This window comes from Polistes dominula, unplaced genomic scaffold, assembly GCF_049000335.1.
Source record: "Polistes dominula isolate Pdom_NZ unplaced genomic scaffold, Pdom_raw_medaka contig_73, whole genome shotgun sequence".
NCBI classification, from domain to species: domain Eukaryota; kingdom Metazoa; phylum Arthropoda; class Insecta; order Hymenoptera; family Vespidae; genus Polistes; species Polistes dominula.
In genome coordinates, this window is record NW_028300951.1 from 2,280,942 (window position 1) to 2,299,934 (window position 18,993).

At 24.5% G+C, this 18,993-nt stretch overlaps 3 protein-coding genes across 6 annotated transcripts in view; 2 read left to right on the top strand and 1 right to left on the bottom strand.

Moving 5' to 3' along the window:
• LOC107063834 (uncharacterized) overlaps window positions 1–18,993 on the top strand; it is a 192,653-nt gene that overhangs the window by 130,585 nt on the left and 43,075 nt on the right.
• Window positions 1–18,993, bottom strand: part of LOC107063959 (tubulin monoglutamylase TTLL4) — a 184,978-nt gene that overhangs the window by 126,144 nt on the left and 39,841 nt on the right. The window lies entirely within an intron of this gene.
• On the top strand, window positions 6,591–8,577 carry LOC107063962 (uncharacterized). The gene has a single exon (XM_089172032.1). It carries the CDS (start codon window positions 7,253–7,255, stop codon window positions 7,775–7,777), a length of 525 nt encoding a protein of 174 aa, XP_089028158.1. The 5' UTR covers window positions 6,591–7,252; the 3' UTR covers window positions 7,778–8,577.

The following is an 18,993-nucleotide window of genomic DNA, read 5'->3' on the forward strand; positions in this document are numbered from 1 at the left end:
ATAACAAATGGTAATAGGATGAAATAAAAAAGAAGAAAAAAAGCCACGAAAGACAAAAAAAATAATTAAAAAAATAAATAAATAAATAAATAAATAAATAAATATCGATGAACAAATAATGTTTACTTCTCTTAATGAAATATCTTCCATTTATTTCTCATTCTGAAAAAGATTACAAATAAAAGAATAAGAAAATAGGAGGAAAAAAAAAACGAAAAATTAATAGAATAACAAATGACAAATAAGATGAAATAAGAAAGAAAACAAACTCGCCCCCCCCCTAATCCCACCCCCACCCACTCCGCCCCCCCAAAAGAAAAAATTAAAAAAAATAAATACCGATGTTCTCGAACGTATCGTTCGGACGGTATTTAAAGCTGAGGGATATTAGATTATGCAAATGAAGTAGAGTCTAAAACGTCATTCTGGTGTAACACATCAAGATAAGGAGTTGGTTGTTTTTTCACGCGTTAAAGATTCTCAAAGCGTGTTCCTCTTTCTTGTCAGCTTTGAAAGATTAGAAACGACGTTTTTGACTTGACTTGACACGATCTCGATTAAAATACCACTACTATTATTATATTTCTTCCTTCCTTCTTCCTTGATCTTCTCTTGTCGTCTTATCTTTTTATTTTATTTTTTTTTATTTTAGTTTCTTGATTTCCTATCAATTTTATCGAAATATAACTTTTAAGGATCCTAACGCGTCGTTCTCTGTTAAAATCCAATTCAAAATCTTTCCGAGAGACAAAGAGAGAGAGAGAGAGAGAGAGTATCTCTTTTAAATAATAAATTCGATCTGACTATCTGACTAAATTTGTTCATCCGTATATATATATATATATATATATATATATATATATATATATATATATATATATATATATCTATATATCTATCTATATCTATATATATATATATTCTTCTTTTTTTTATTTACTTTTTTATTATTCTTCTTCACTTTTTTTTGTTATACTTATCCAAGTATAAAAGTATAAGTGGTATGAGATAATTAAAAGTTACGAATATGTTTTCTAAAACGATTATCGTTCAATTAATCCAAAGAGAAAATATTTACAAAATCAAATAAATAAATAACAACATATATATATATGATTAATAAAATATAATATAATATATTATTCTATCTTTATTTTACCTTCAGGGTTTCACTCGTTATTTGCACCAATCGCTGCATAACTAGCTAACGCATTATAATATTATATTATATAATTACATATTAATTAAATATATATATAAATATTAAGCATATAATATAATTAAATAAATAAATAAAAATATAATAAAAATAATATATAATAAATATAGTTAAAAAATACATAAATAAATAATAGCACATATAATATAATACATATATATAATTATATATAAATATAATTAATAAAATAAAATATATAATATAATATAATTATATATTAATTAAATATATAAATACTAAATATATAATATAATTAAATATAATATATAAATAAATAAATATATAATAGCATATATAATATAATATAATTATATATTAATTAAATATATAAATACTGAATATATAATATAATTAAATATAATATATAAATAAATAAATAAATAATAGCATATATAATATAATTATATATATATACTTATATATCAATGAAATTAATAAAATAAAATATATAATATATAATATAATATAATTATATATTAATTAAATATATAAATATTAAATATATAATATATTTAAATAACAATATATAAATATAATTATATATATATATATATATATATATATATATATATATATATATATCTAAGAAACGTGAACCTATATAAATTACAAAATAATTACTTAACATTTAATCAAAACTTCCAATAACATGTTGCTAATCGAATTGATAAAAAAAAAACCTCCCCCCCCCCAAAAAAAAAAATACAAAACAAAAAAACGTATGATCATGTAACAGGTCGTTACACCTAAGTGTCTCGTTTCGTCCTTGTTGGTTGATTCCAGCCGGTTTATTCGTAAAGGATTTTAATAAACAAGATGGAAAGAGACAAGATAGAAAATTCAAAATAAGAAAAAGAGATGTGGCAAAAGATTTGAATCTGATCTGATGATCTCAGTTGAGAAGACTGGTTTCTTCTTGAAAATTTTCATTTACTTTCATCTATCTCACTCACTCTCTCTTACCCTTAGGAAGATATTATGATGGGGGAAAAACGTTTAGATTACGAACTTGCTTATTTACGGTATTACCTTCATTACCACCTATATATATATATATATATATTTGCTTTTAAATCAAGCAACAACATTTTACGTAGGCGAAAAACCTGTTCAAACCAATCAGATCGATTCCTAGTTAACTCGTCCATGAGTTGGGTTTAAACCACCCAACAATAAACAACCTACGACTAATGTCAGGTTTTTTTTATTCCTGTATTAAACCTCCCCTCCTCTACCTTTCATCCCACCCCCAACAAGATATCTCATCTGTTAGAACCGGTGATGACATAATAATAAAAATTAGGGATTAATAATGTAACGATTAAAGTATGCGAAACGATGTGTTTGTGTGTGTGTGTGTGTGTGTATGTGTGTGGAATTTTATTAATTTAATAAACAAAAAATTACATGAACCAATATAATACCACGTCCTTTTATTTTCAAGAATTTTCAAAATAATAAAAGATTATAAAAAAAACAAAAATGTAAAACCAATTGTTAAGAAAAATGTGTAAGAATAATAATAATTATTCGAATGAAATTCTCTCGTGAAATGTATTATATTGGAAATATATGTCTATTAAAAAGAATCTTGCAGGTAAATTCACCTGTACAGGTTTACAAGGTCACCGTGTATTACCTGAAACGTGTATCGTAATTTGAAATAGGTACGACAAGTGAAAAAACAAATATCACCTGAACAAGGTGACTGAACACAGGCAAGTATTTCAAATAGGATAGAGGCACCCTTATGTTATATAAAGTTTACATCCCTTATTTGTTCCCCTCTCTTTTTTTCATCCCCTGTAACTATCTTTCTTTCTTTCTTTCGATCTTTCTATCTTTTACCTCAAAGATTATCTCATTGGCAACATTTTTTTACACAATAAAACTAAGGACACATGATTTGACTTTAAATACAAACAAAAATTATGCACTGTTTTTTTTTTTTGTAATAAAATAAATTAAATTATTTCAATAATAAATACAGCAATTTTTTTTTAGATGACAACGATAACAATGATAATAATAATAATAATAATATTGCATTCGTAGAGTTATAATTTATCGACGTAAAATTTAAACGACAAATATATAAATAAACAGAGACAAATGTATAAATAATAAAATACAAATATAAATTCTAATAATTAATTTTTATTTAATATATAAATAAAAAAAAACCACATTAATTTTAACCAGTCACGATAGTGTCTAGTTAAAAAATAAAAGGATGATTAAAAACACCTGAAACGTCTAGAAAACAGGTTGTTAAAGGTAACAAAAATAAAAAAATAAAAAAAAACAAACAACAGAAAAAAATGAGTGACAGAACAAAAAATGTATGGACAAAAAAAAATAGGAGAAATAGGATAGGTCATGGAACAACCTGATGAAAAAAAAAAAAAAAAAAAAAAAGAAGAAGAAAAAAGAACCAACATAATAATTTTTTTTTCTCATTGGATAACAACTACCACTACTACTAAATTAAAATTCAATCTATTGAACGACGAATAGAAAAAAGTTTAGTGATTCTATGATGGTAGGATAAAAAAAAAAAAAAAAGAGAGAAAAAATAAAACAGAAAAAAAAGAACAAAGTAGAAAAAAAAATAGAAAAAAAAAAATAGAAAAAAAAAATAGAAAAAAATCAAACGAAAAAAAAAAAAGATGAGCTTATATATATGGGGTAAATTTGATATAACCACCATGAGTTACGTATAGGGATTATATCCCCAATTTTTTTCTTTCCAACCTTCTTTCCTAAAGATAGAGAAAGAAAGAGGAATATGGAAAAAAAAAAGGAAAGAAAAAAAACACACACATATACAGATACGTATACGGACATGTGCACACATATTACACACATAGAAGTAGAAGGTATATTTAACGATGGTAAGGGTCGTTCTCTTTATTTATCTCGATAAATCTAAACCTCGTCGAGTTTTACCCCTCGACACTTCTTCTTGAACTCCACTAACACTATGGGGGGCTTATGGTGGAAAACAAACCTGTGCATGGGCACATTATTAGTCTCCCTTTCCCATTAGTCAAACGTAGAGAGGATGTACTCGTTAAAAAAGTTAATTGCATTTTGTATTGGTTAATAGAAGAAAATGTAAATTGTGTGTGTGTGTTTTTTTTTTTTGCTTTTTGTATTTTTTTTTTTTTTTTTTTTTTTAAATAAATTTGCAAAATTTCAAAACAGGTTGGTTATCAACGATACGTTAAATATGTTAATGTTTGTATAATTTAATTAATGTAATTATATATTTGAATAGTGTAATATTTTTTTTTCTTAAATGAAAAAAAAAAAAATATATATATATGCCCATAATTATGAAAGTGGTGTAACAAGGAGAGTGCAAGGTTTTGCCCTCTCGGATTTTGTTCAAATTGAAAAAAAAAAAGAATATAATAATAATAATAATAATGGGAAAAAATGTTGATTACGATTTTTATTTTTATTTTTTTTTTTTTTTTTTTTTTTAGTTTTTTTTTCGATAAACGCGTGTAAAAGAAATATGACGTGGCAATGGGGGGAGGGGGGTGCGGCGTAATTATGGAAAAATTGGCGAATAAGTTCACACGTCAATTATAGCATTTTTTTTTTTTTTTTTTTTTTTTGTAGTTTCTCCGATCTCATATTTTTATACTACCATTATTTTCTTCTCCTTGTTCGTGTTGTTTTTTGTATCATTTTTGTTTTTTTTGTTTTTTTTTTTTTTTGTACTTGTTCACACACGCATCAAAAGCAATAAATTCCATGCAAATCTGTTTGGGAAGTCGAATGTTGAATGTTTCACGATTTAACTGGGTCACATAATCGTTTCACTTTTCGATTATTCGATTACACGGTACTTACAACTTACCGCACGATTATCATATGAAATTTGACAAGTGTTGTATATATGAGCAATTTTTTTTTTGTCTTTTTATTTTTGCAATTTCACATGAAATGATATTTATTTATTACGTATTATGTACTTTAATCTTCACCTTTGCGTGAGTCCATCATAATCGATCAATTTATCTTGATTAATTTTGTACTACTATAATTCGATGGAAAGTATAATAATAATTACCGTCACGGGGTTTTCTTATTAAAGTCAATTAATGTAACAACGTATATAAAAAAAAAAAAAAAAAAAAAAAAACAAGAAAAAAAAGTAGGAGTAAAGTTGAATGGGTTATTGTTTTTATTATTACTATTATTATATGTAATTTACGATTAGCAAAATGTGATTAAAAAGTGTTATGACACCTGTTGAAAAATATCATTTTTCCAATTAGCTAATAGAAATGTAATTAATTTTACACGATCTCATATCTTGCATTATAATTATTTAATAATATTGGGTAATAATAATTTATCGTATTAATATTGATTAATAATTATTATTATATTATCTTATTATATTTATTTTTTTTCTTTTTTTTTATTATTATTATTATTATTATTATTATTATTATTATTATTATTATTATACTTAATTTACAATTTAATATAATAAAAGATTGCAGATAATTGCATCGTCGACTAACACGTGTTGAAATCTTTTAAATTTATGTTTGTAATGTATCGTATTACAAATAATTGTAATTACAATACATAATTAAAAAAATACAAATAAAATACATAAATAAGAAACTTCATAAATATATATTTTATTAAAAAAAAAAAAAAAAAAAAAACATTACTCAATTCTAATATATAATTAAATTAATTAAATTAAAAATAATTATAATTACAAGCACATAATTACTAAATCACAAATAAAACAAATAAATAAGAAACTTTATACCCATGTTGTTTTTTCTTTTTTTTTCATTTAAACAAAAAATTACCCTTCATCCTTCCAATTCCCACATATAAATTAATTTATCAATTATTAATGAAAAAAAAAAATAATTAATATTAATCATAACTAGTAAGAGCAAGATTACGATTATTAGAGTTAGACTCGATTGAATTACATCAAGGACAGGCACGAACTTGTCGTAACAGGTACGATCCTGTTCGATCTGTTAACTCAAAGAATAATAATAAAAAAAAAAAAAAATAGAAAAAGATATAGAAAGATATATAGAAAGAGAACCACCATAATCCACCCTCTTTTACTTACCCTTAACACACATACATACACCCTCTGCACCTTGAGTAGGAAGCTTAGAAAATACAAAACAGCTATTGGCTAAGGTTGAAATCCGAAACCAAGTCTTTTCCAAAATGAAAGAGGAAAAGAGGAAAGTTCCAAGAGGGTGACTAATGTGTAAGATTGGGAAAAGGGGAAGAACGGGGGTGGTTAGGGGATATCTTTCGCTTTCTTTGAGTGTTAGGAGAGGGGATGGGGATGGGGATGGGGGGTGAAGTGGGGGGGAGGGTAAAGAAGAGCACTAGAGAAGTGTACTTTTCTCTATGCCGATGGTAGTAGGTTCACCCAAAACTCCCAACTCCTTGATCGAAGTAAAAAAAAAGGAGAGCGAGGGTGGGAGGTAGGGTAAAGAGAAAGGGAGGAAAGGAGAGAGAGTGGTGTTGGTTGAAAAGAGAAGAGAACATCGGCAGATGGTCGGCGTGGACCCCGACGTGGGAAGCTCCGAATTCTCCAAGTTCCCACAGCCAGAATGCACCTGCCCTACCCCCACTCTAACACCCCGTCCTGCTTGAACCGCTTATATAGGGCCCAGGGTTGCTCGTCTTAACCATCATTCGCTCACTAGCTCTTCGTTCAATATCATCTCTTAAACGAAATTGAGAAGTTAGCGTAAAACATAACACAACAACAAAAACAAAAACATAAACATTGAATTATCGATACGTTTTCCACGTTTTCGAATAAAACATATACTATATATATATATATAATTAATATTATATATATATAATATTAAATAAATCTTCTTCTCGCGTAATCGACAAGAGTTTTGAACGGAAAACCGGTTAAGTGCGCGGTTGTTCCGTTGTGGAAGAAAAATAATAATAATAATAAGAAGAAGAAGAAGAAGAGTGAAAAATAAGAAGAAATTAAAGAAAATGGCTGCCGCCACTATGAGCCACGTGTTCGAATACGAGAACGAGTTAAATGATAACTTGTACAACCTAAAGATGTCTGGCAATATCAACAACAACAACAACAACAATAATAACAAAACAAGTAACAATAGTAAAACAATGAGAAGAATGTTAAAACCATTGTTACGTTTGTTAAAGAAGAAAACAAGTAAAGGAAAATATAATAAATGTTCAAAAATTGCCATGACACCATCAGACATCTTCACCGAGGAAGTTGACAATCAAAACAACGCTAATGAAGCCTTGGAAAGAAGATTATTGGCTGAACTTGAAGATGCTGAGGAAGGTGCTGCCATTACCGTTTGTCTTGACGGTCAAATGACAGTTGTACCGGTTGTTCCTGGTCAGTGTTACGTACCTGTACACTTTGCACACACCCACGCGGGTGATTTCTATTGGACAACCCTAACACTTGCTGACAGTGATCTTTGCTACAAGGAACGAGCATTTTCGCAACATCAAACACCTGAAATGCAAGTTGCGTGAGAGACGACCATTTTAATTTTAATTTTAATTTTAACAAACTAACGAATCATCCTGATCAATTATTATTATTTATTAATCATTTATTTAACGATGATCTCTATAATTAGAATTATTGATGGTACTTTTGATTATTATTATTATTATCATTATTATTATTATTATTATTATTATTATTATTATTATTTGGTTGATTTGAATCATCTCAATGGAATTATTGACAAAGTTATGAGATTATCGTGTGCTTCAGTTTGATAAATTAACAAACAAAAAATAATTAAACAACAAATAGACATTGTAAGATAAGATACATCGAAACTGTGATCAATAGTTTAAATAATAATTAGAATTATAATATTATTAATTTATATCGAGACAAAAACTAAGACTTTATCAATTTGTGTATTCTTAGATTTAAGTTACTACGATAAATGTGACCTCTCTCTTTTTCGAAATTTTAAAAAGGTTCGATGATAAAGAGAGATAAGAAATTATTTGTTTAAGGTTTTTACATACCTACACGTATTGTAATTTTTATTATATTATTTTATTTTTTTATTTTTTTTATATTGCGATAATATCAATCGCATTTGTGATAATATCTGTACCTATGAGAATATATTAGATATATATTATATATATATATATATATATTTATAATCTATAGCATATATCCATATTGTGATATTGACTATAATACTAAAAATAGTATTCCGTTATAATTCAACGGAAATTTCCTATATGTCTTCCAAGTATTTTTAATAAAAAAATAAAAACAATTATTGTAAAACAAAATCATTTGATTTATCATTTGAAAAAACCTTTCTTCCTTGTACCTTATTACCCTAATATAAATAATATATTTATCTACAATAAATTAATATAATATAAATAGTATTTATAAATAATCAATGTTTTATAAATTAAATAAAAAAAAATTAAAATATAACAAAATATTCAAAGAAGAGATAAAAAATTACTTTGACTCTTCTGCGAATGGTTTTAACAAAAAAACAAAATACATATTTAATTTATTAATTTAATAAATAAAAAATTGAGATTTGTATTATTATAATTATAATAAAAAAAAAAATTGCAATTCTCATGAAGGTGAATTCGTTGATTAAATAATAGCCAAAAATTGTGGACACGTGTATGTCACATATGGATACCACACATGTTCAAGTTATAGTAAAGAATGAATGAACGAACCAGTGCGTGAATTCACATGATTTTCCATGCCATAAGTTAGATAGGAGGGGTTGAAACTACCCCTCATCTATGACGAGAAAAAAATGAAACAACAAAAGATCGCCAAGGTGTCCGATGGTCATACGTATGTATCCAATGATAATAGAATATAAAAGTAAGGGGTGAATATTTTTGTAAGTAAGGGTAAAGGGGAGATATCATCTTTTAGATAGGGTTAATTCAATATATACATATATATAGTATTTATTTTACGGTTAGTATAACAGGAAATATTCTAAAGGGTGGGAGTGGAAAAGGGGTAGTTCTAACTAAACCTTATGGCTCAATCAAACGATTAAGATATTTTGAACAAATCAAAAAGTTGTATACAGTAACAAGTTATATAAAGAAAAATTGTCTAAAAATAAAAAACAAAATTAATACGCAATTATACAAAAATAATTGTAACAATATAATTATTATAATAATATATTTTTAAAATATCATTTATATTAATTTAATATTATATATATTAATTTTTTTTAATATATTATATTAAATTTTAAAATTATTATATATTATATTATAAATATATTTGTAGAATATATTAAAAAATAAATTATTATTCTAATATATTATTTTATATAATTATATTAAAATATTATTTTCAAATATATTTTAATATCATATATATTTTTTAATATATATTATTACATTATATTATTATTATTATTATTATATATATAAGAAAAATAAAGAATTTTTAAGGAGAATGGGTATAGACAAAATTTATAAATAATATTGGTAAAAATAAAAGAAAAAAGAAATTAATATACAATTTAACAAGGGTTGCATCTTGAGCCTGTAGGGTAGGCAATACTTCGTACAACCCTGTATTAAATACATCCAACAATCTTGAAAGAGCAAATTATTAATTTATCAAATTAATTTCATTTAAATTTAATACTTTTTTAAAAAGAATAAACACACACAATTATTTGTTAAATTAAAAAAAAAAACATTAAATTAATATTACATTAAATTTGTTATTTAACTAAATCCAAATAATCGTTTAATTCAAAAAAGATATTAAAAATCAAATTTACTTCTAATACTCGATTTAAATCTATCAATTATTATAAACAATCATCTCTGATCAGAGTTTTAATCAATGTTAAAAAAAAATTAGAATATTTTTAATAAGAATTTCTGTAAAAATAATTTCAGGAAAAAACAATTGAAATATCTTCTGATAAAAATTTATCGAAACAGGTTGTAATAATCATTAAAAAGAATCATTCGAGAGAGAGAGAGAGAGAGAGAGAGACTCAGAGAGAGAAAGAGAGAGAGAGAGACTCAGAGAGAGAAAGAGAGAGAGAGAGACTCAGAGAGAGAAAGAGAGAAAGAGAGTTAACATGATCTTATTATTTACCATGGTAATAATCACACGTGCACGTATTTCGTTTTGCTTACGTGTTAAATTATTCAATCAATTTTTCACACGAAATAATAACATGAAATAAAAAAAAAAAAAAAAAAAGAAAAGAAAAGAAAATAATGAAATAAAGAAAGAGAGAAAAATAGTACACACATATATACATATATACATACACGTAGTATAGTATACAATTTAAATAATATACATGAGAAATAATATCGTACATAATAATTTAAACGATCTCGTATTTATTGTTAAAACTCGTCTCTTATTACAACTGTTCACCAAATATAGGTGTATACCAAAACGATAAACAAAAAGAGAAAATAAAAACAAAACAAAAAAAATAAAAAAAAGAAAGAGAAAGAGAAAGAGATATAGTTGAAAATAAAAAAACAGAATTTGAGAGTATGAGAGACAAAAAATAAGTGGACATATGTGTATGTATATGTAAGAGAGAGAGAGAGAGAGAGAGTGAAAGAGAATGAGAAAGAAAGAAAAAAAATAATTTAAAGAGTACGAGAGAGAAAGAATGAATATATATGTGTGTATATGTATGAAAGTGAGAGAGAAAAGTAGGAGAGAGTAAGAAAGAAAAAAAATAGTTAAAAATTAAAAAAGAAAGAATGAAAGAGAGAAAATAAGTGTATATGTGTGAAAAAGAGATTATGAGTATATATGCGTAAGAGAGAGAGAGAGAGAGAGAGTAAAAGAGAGAATAAAAAGAGAGAGAATTAATGTGTGTATGAGAGAAAAATAGAATGAAAGATTGAAAGAGAAAGAATGAGTATATGCATATGAGTGTGAGAGAGAAAGAAAAAGTGAAAGAGAGAAAATGAATATGTGTATCTGTGTGTATGTATAAGAAAGAGTAAGAAAAAGTGAGAAAATGATTATATGTGTGAGTATAAGACAGAATGAGTGTACATATGTGTGTATAAGAGAGAATAAGTGTACGTACTCGTATGTGTGTATATAAGAGATAATGAGAGAGTGAGAGAGAGAGAGAGAGAGTGAGAGAGAGAGAGAGAGAGAGAGAGAAGAAATGAATATACACATGAATGTGTTTGTGTGTATGAGAGAGTGAGAGAGAGAGAGAGAGAGAAATGAATATACACATGAGTGTATTTGTGTGTATGAGAGAGTGAGAGAGAGAAAGAGAGAAGAAATGAATATACACATGAGTGTGTTTGTGTGTATGTGTGTATGAGAGAGTGAGAGATAAAATGAAAGAGGAAATGATCGAATCATTTTAACTTTCGCCAATCGAAAGAAAAGAAGCACGTGTCGCGTCGTAAAATCTCTCTCTTTCTCTCTCTTACACATACACACAGATATATATATATATACACACACACATACTGTTGAACAGCTCGTGCCAAGAGAATAATACTACATAAAGTCCTCTGTTATGTCAGAGTTGTGTGGTGATGGTAGTGTAATGGTGGTATGGTGGTTGTTTCCCACGGCCCCGATTTCCGTGGTCCGTATAAATACCCGCACGCGATCGTGGACGGAGGTACCGCGTGTGCACGCACGCGTGTCGCCTCCGTTCCGCGACTTTTTTCAACCTTCGAACTTTTGCCATCTCACTGATTTCTGATACTACTACTACTACTACTACAACACATGTATCTAGATTTATGTATATGTTTGTATGTATTTATGTATGTAGGAATGTATGGAAGAATTTTTTTTATTATTCATGGGATTTCTATAGATATTTATGTATTATTATTATTATATATATGTACTCTTTGTTTTTTTGTTTAAAGATTGCTTATAACTTTTCCGGTTGATTTTATCACGGTTTTATATATGTGTACGTAGGTAGATATATATATAGATATATACCACGTGTTACATGAAGGTTTTATGTAATTTTTTATTATTATATTTCTTTTTTTATCTTAGAATTAAATTAATGATGAAATTTCTTATTGATAATGTTAATTTGTAAATGAGATGATTTTGATGTTAAATAAAATTAATTTATTGAAAATAATTTTAATAATAATTTGACTCACTGCAAAAAAAAAAGAAAAAAGAGGAACTTTTAATATAAAATGTTGCTAAAATTCTTGATTAAATTCTTTTGATTCTTCTTTACTTGATTAATCACTTTTTTTTATATAATGTGAACGTATCATAAAAATACACTGATTTATGTTAAATAAAATAATGAATTCGTTTCATACACAGATACGCGTAACTATGACTACACTCTACAAGATTATGTACGTGAATGACTAATATGATAGTTAATAACAAAAGATACGTACGTGAATAACTAAAGGTCGTTATTGACCTTTTCAAAATCAAACTATGTATGTTTATATATATATATACTCTCATTTATCCGAAATGTGCAAACATTCGCGATGATTACATACACAGTTCGGTTGTATCAATATAATTTTACATTATATTATTTCTATTCTAATTATATTAATTATTGTTATAGTAATTTTATGAAATTTAAATTATTTATTATTATAGTAATTTTATGAAATGTTATTATTAATTTATTAGTAATTTTGGGAAATTTAAATTATTTATTATTATGGTAATTTTATGAAATTTGATGATTAATTTATTAGTAATTTTGGGAAATTTAAATTATTTATTATTATAGCAATTTTATGAAATGTTATTATTAATTTATTAGTAATTTTGTGAAATTTAAATTATTTATTATTATAGCAATTTTATGAAATGTTATTATTAATTTATTAATAATTTTGGGAAATTTAAATTATTTATTGTTATAGTAATTTTATGAAATTTAAATTATTTATTATTATAGTAATTTTGTGAAATTTAAATTATTTATTGTTATAGTAATTTTATGAAATTTAAATTATTTATTATTATAGTAATTTTATGAAATTTTATATACCAAGAAATATATTCAAATAAAATTCAAATAAAATCTCTTTTGTGAAACACCGTGTATATATATATATATAAACATGTATACACGTATGTACACATTATTCCTTTCTTTTAATCGTAAATCACGTTGTTACAATGTATACTAAACAAGATTAGAATGTCGATGTTTTAAATTCCGCAAAAATACCATAGAAAATAGAGAATCGATAGAGTTAAACAATGTGATCGAGATTATATGTAAATCTAATGGAAAGAAAATTTATCGTTTATGTATCACGTCAGAATTTCTTTTTATTTTTTATTTTTCTCTCTCTCTCTCTCTCTCTCTATTTTTCAAATAACTTAACTAAACTTTTTATTTTTCGAGATATATCACACATACCTTTTTATAATACTCGAATAATCTTTCAATGTATCTCACGAACAATTCGTATGACCAGAATTAAAAATAATACCAAAAAAAAAAAAAATAGATAAATAAATCACTATAATATAAGACAGGATCATTAACAAAAATTTCAACTAACAATTTTGTTTAAATTTCACACCATTACTAAATATCATCTCTTTGACACTTAACAAATCACTCACTCACTCACTCACTTACAGTTAAGTTAAGTGTTACAAATGAACCCCCTTCTAATAAAATCGTGTGCCAGTCACACGAATGAGTGGTAGACCTCCAACACAAATACACATATATATATATATATATAAATATTGTGTAGATCCTCTATTAGAACAATTAGTCATTCATAGTTGGTTCTTTGAATTTGGCTTGCGTAAAAAGATATTCAATTCCGTATGTACCAATGCCAAAAGTATTCAAGACCGTTGCCAAAAATCACACACAACATGACGCGAACACATACGAAAACATACTTTCTACGAATTAACAACGTATACACACATATACATATATAAAAAAAAAATAAATAAAAGAAAAGAAAAAAAAAATAAATCCTTCAAGACATTTTAATCCACTGACTAACCCTTTTACCCGTTCTTCCCCTTCTCTTTCCCCTTCTCATATGAATTCGATATTTTTATATGATTTAATTAGTAACAAGTTATTTGTAAATAGAAAAAGAAAAGAAAAATATTTTTGTTTAACATTTAAAAAAAATTATAAAATTTTGATCTAATTAACAGTACTTAAAAATTTTATTTATTTTTATTTTTAATTATTTTTAATTTTATTTCTAATAAAATAAATAAATATATATATATATATATATATATATATATATATACAAATATATATTATGTATGTTATTATAATATATAAATATATTTAATTTTATATATTATATTATATTATTATATTATATTTATATATAGTATACTATTATAATATTATAATATAGTATAATATTATATTTAATTAATTATAATATAAATATACAATTATAATTATAAAATAAATTTAAATATAATATTAAATATAATATTATAATAATTGAATTTGTATTAATAATTAGAAAATTATATAATAACACATAATTAATATTATATTATAATATTATAACAATATATATATAATATAAAAAAAAATATAATAAAAATAAAAATAAAATAACAATATTTTATATATTTTTCATTTCGATATTATGATACAACACCATGGATAGAAATGATTTGCAATAATCGAGAGAGAGAAAAAAAAGCATTAAAAAAAATGTATCAAACATTACAATCTTCTCTCTCCCCCTGTTCCCTTTACCTCCTCTCACTCATTTTCCTCCCCCATTCCCCCTTCCACACCTTTTACATTGATAATAAAAAAAAGTTCGATGTGAAGGGGAAAGAGGAAAGGCAGAAGAAGGAAGGTGAACGAAAGATAAAAAGATGAAAAGATAAAATGAGATAGAGCGAGAGGATAGGGAAGGGTAGGAAGGGAAAGGAGGATAGGGGGGATATGGAAGGGGGGAGGGTTGGGGGGTGGGGGGAACGGACACGGACGATGATTATCAACGAGTGGCGCGGATTATACGCTGGATTGCCGCGGGAGCTAAATCATTTGCTATCTCATTCTCATGGTTGTGTTGTGTTTGTGTTATTCACTCACTCACTCACTCACTCATTCACTCACTTACTCGCTCACTTACTCGTTCATTCATTCATTCATTCTAACTCACATCATGCTCGTGCCTAACTCGTGCTAGCTAGCAGCAAATGAAGGAAGGAAGGAACGTGTACGTACGAACACGAACAAACGAACGAACGAACGAACGAACGAAGGAACGAAGGAACGAGCTAGCCACGTGAGAGAACGCCCCATAGACACACGACCCCATGGTTATGTATAGTTAGTACAGTCAAGTTAAATCAATGGTCAAGAATAATAACACTTGTTTTTTTAATTCATCTATTGATGCATTACTATTTATGTATTATATAAGAATATTTTGTTTGTAGATGTTCTTTTTTTTTTCTTAGAATTAATGTTAAGTAATTAAAATAATGTAATTATTATATATTATATATTTATAATATAATTTAAATAATTAACATGTTGTCGTACAATTTTAATTTGACGATCGTGCTTAGAAATACGAAGATTGGACAACTATAGCCGTCATTTGCAGCAACGTGTTAATATATATATATATATATATATTTACAAAATAATTTAAATAATATAAATAATATATATAAAATAATATAAATGTAATATAATTAATATTTATATTTATAAATAGTTAGAATAAAATAAAAAATAAAATAACATAATTAATATAATAATTACATTTTGGTATTTATATATATATATATATATATATAATTGGAGAGAATCTAGTTATAGAACTTACTCACCTACGCACTTTAATTTCTTTTATTTTATTTTTTATTTTAATTTAATTTTATTTTATTTAATATACTTCCCATAATAACACGTTCCTCTTAAAAGAACCATACAACGTGTACGATAAACTATGTAATAACGTAATACCGGTTTTGAGGCTTATCGGATCGAAATGTAACGGCTTATTAAATGAAATTACGTACTGTGACAGTATTAGTATTAGTAGTAGTAGTAGTAATAATAGTAGTAGTAATAGTAGTCACTTTATTACTATGTAAAGTTACAAAGCAACGAGAGACTCTTTTTATACATATCTACAATTTTTCTTATACTTATTTAACAAGCTTGAAATAATAAAAATATTATTTTCAAAGAAAAAAAAAAAAGAAAAAAAAAATCCCAATACACCTATCTCAATACTCCTCTTCTACTCTTATGGTTACTAATAATAGTCACTTTAACGCCATAATTTATAAAATAACGATGTTTATTTCAACAACTGAAGTATAAAATTTATATAAAAATAAAAAAAAATATACATATAATTTCAAATTATATGTGTGTGAAATTATTGAAAGATAGTTGTAAGAAATTCATCAAAATAAAAAAAAAAATAAAAAAACAAAGAGTGTAAATTCAATATTCAATCTTCGAAGAATTAAAAATCAATGAAAATAAAACTTTGAAAAATGTTAATGTTAATGTTTAGAAAACATTTAAAAAAAAATATGAAAACTCGAATAAAGTTTAATAGATGAAATGATACTTTTAGATAGGACTGTAGGAATCTTTTTGCTTGTATGCCATTCGCATAGTCTTCTCGTTGCTCGTGCTCATACTCGTGCTAGTTCTTTTCTTAATCTACTTACTCTACTAGTAAAGTAGACCTCGCCTTTCGAAGACCGGAAACAGCAAGACGATAACGAGAAAAAAAATAAGAAGAAGATGAAGAAGATGAAGAAGATGAAGAAGATGGTAAAAAAGAAACAGTTTAAAAGAGGGAAGAAAGAATGTTATATCAAAATAAAAAGAATATATATATATAAAAATATAAAAAAATTAATTAATATTTATATTTAATAATAAATTTAATAATACATATATTTTTTTTATTATTTATAATATTATATTAGAAAATTATTATTCAATCAATTTAATAATAAATTTAATAATACATATATTTTATTATTATTTATAATATTATATTAGAAAATTATTATTCAATCAATTTAATAATAAATTTATTAATACATATATTTTTATTAATTATAATATTATATTAGAAAATTATTATTCAATCAATTTAATAATAGATATAATAAGGTATTTATTATAATTATAATATTATTATTCAATCAATTTATTAATAAATTTAATAATACATATATTTTTATTATTTATAATATTATATTAGAAAATTATTATTCAATCAATTTAATAATAAATTTAATAATACATATATATTTTTATTAATTGTAATATTATATTAGAAAATTATTATTCAATCAATTTAATAATAAATTTATTAATACATATATTTTTTTATTAATTATAATATTATATTAGAAAATTATTATTCAATAAATTTAATAATAAATTTAATAATACATATATATTTATTAATTATAATATTATATTAGAAAATTATTATTCAATAAATTTAATAATAAATTTAATAATACATATATATTTATTAATTATAATATTATATTATAAAATTATTATTTAATCAATTTAATAATAGATTTAATAAGGTATTTATTATTTATAATTTTATATTATTAAATTATTATTCAATCAATTAAATAATAAATTTAATAATATATTTATAATTTATAATATTATGTTATTAAATTATTATTAAATTAAAATCAGATACCACATTGAACGATATCTAAAAAAATATATTTCAAAATACTTAGGACAACGCACAAAGTTAGAAAAAAAATAAAAAAATAAAAAAAGAACAAATCTAATCGAATATAAAAAAATAAAAAAATAAAGGATGTTATCTTCTTTGAAATATTTCTTACCATAAAAAAAAAAAAAAGAAATGAAAATTTATTATTATCATCTCAGGTTGTTATGTTCACGTATCGCGTGGTGTGTACAATTAATTCACTTTAAATTTTAATAGACTTCCTAACCCTTTCAAAAAAAATAATAAAAAATAAAATAAATAAAGAAAATAAAATACAAAATAAACTACAAATTAAAAAAAAAAAAGGAATTAAAAAAAGGTTTGCTATGCACAGCAGGAGGTAGAAGGGTATTATTCGTAAAAACAGAAAACCAAAGGAAAGAAAAAAAAATAAATAAAAGATAAAATAGACGGCGTGTGTAACTATTAGATTTCTTTTCGAGAAAAAGATACAATCAAGAATCTTATTATCTTCGAGATTTCTAAAACATCGATGTAATTTACGTCATGTATATAACCAGAAGATATATAATCATAAATAAAAACTTGGAACTTGTTTTATGTAACAAAATATCTTAACGCGTGCTCATCTTCTTTTTCTTATATTTTTTATTTTTTTTTTTATTATCTTAAAATATTAAAAAAACTAATCAATGAGAAATCTCTATTTTACTATTTAACTATCTAACACTATCATTATACAGTGATAGAATTTTAATATCTATAATTTTATTTTTCTCATTGAATAAGAAACTCTCATTAAATTGCGTGACTTCTTTGTAAAACTTCATTTGCATTTCAATCCTGTCTGCTCGTTATTTTAAAAGTGATCAACTTGTGGTATTGCATAAAACGAATAAAAAATAAACAAAAAAAAAAAATAAAAATAAAAAAGAAAAAGAAAAACCAAAATTACAACCAAAAAGAAAAGATGATCATCATCATACTTGCAACGTGTTTCTCAAACA

Bases quoted from the DNA above. Each gene is read 5' to 3' on its own strand.
- LOC107063962 (XM_089172032.1), top strand. From the start codon at position 7,253: ATGGCTGCCGCCACTATGAGCCACGTGTTCGAATACGAGAACGAGTTA.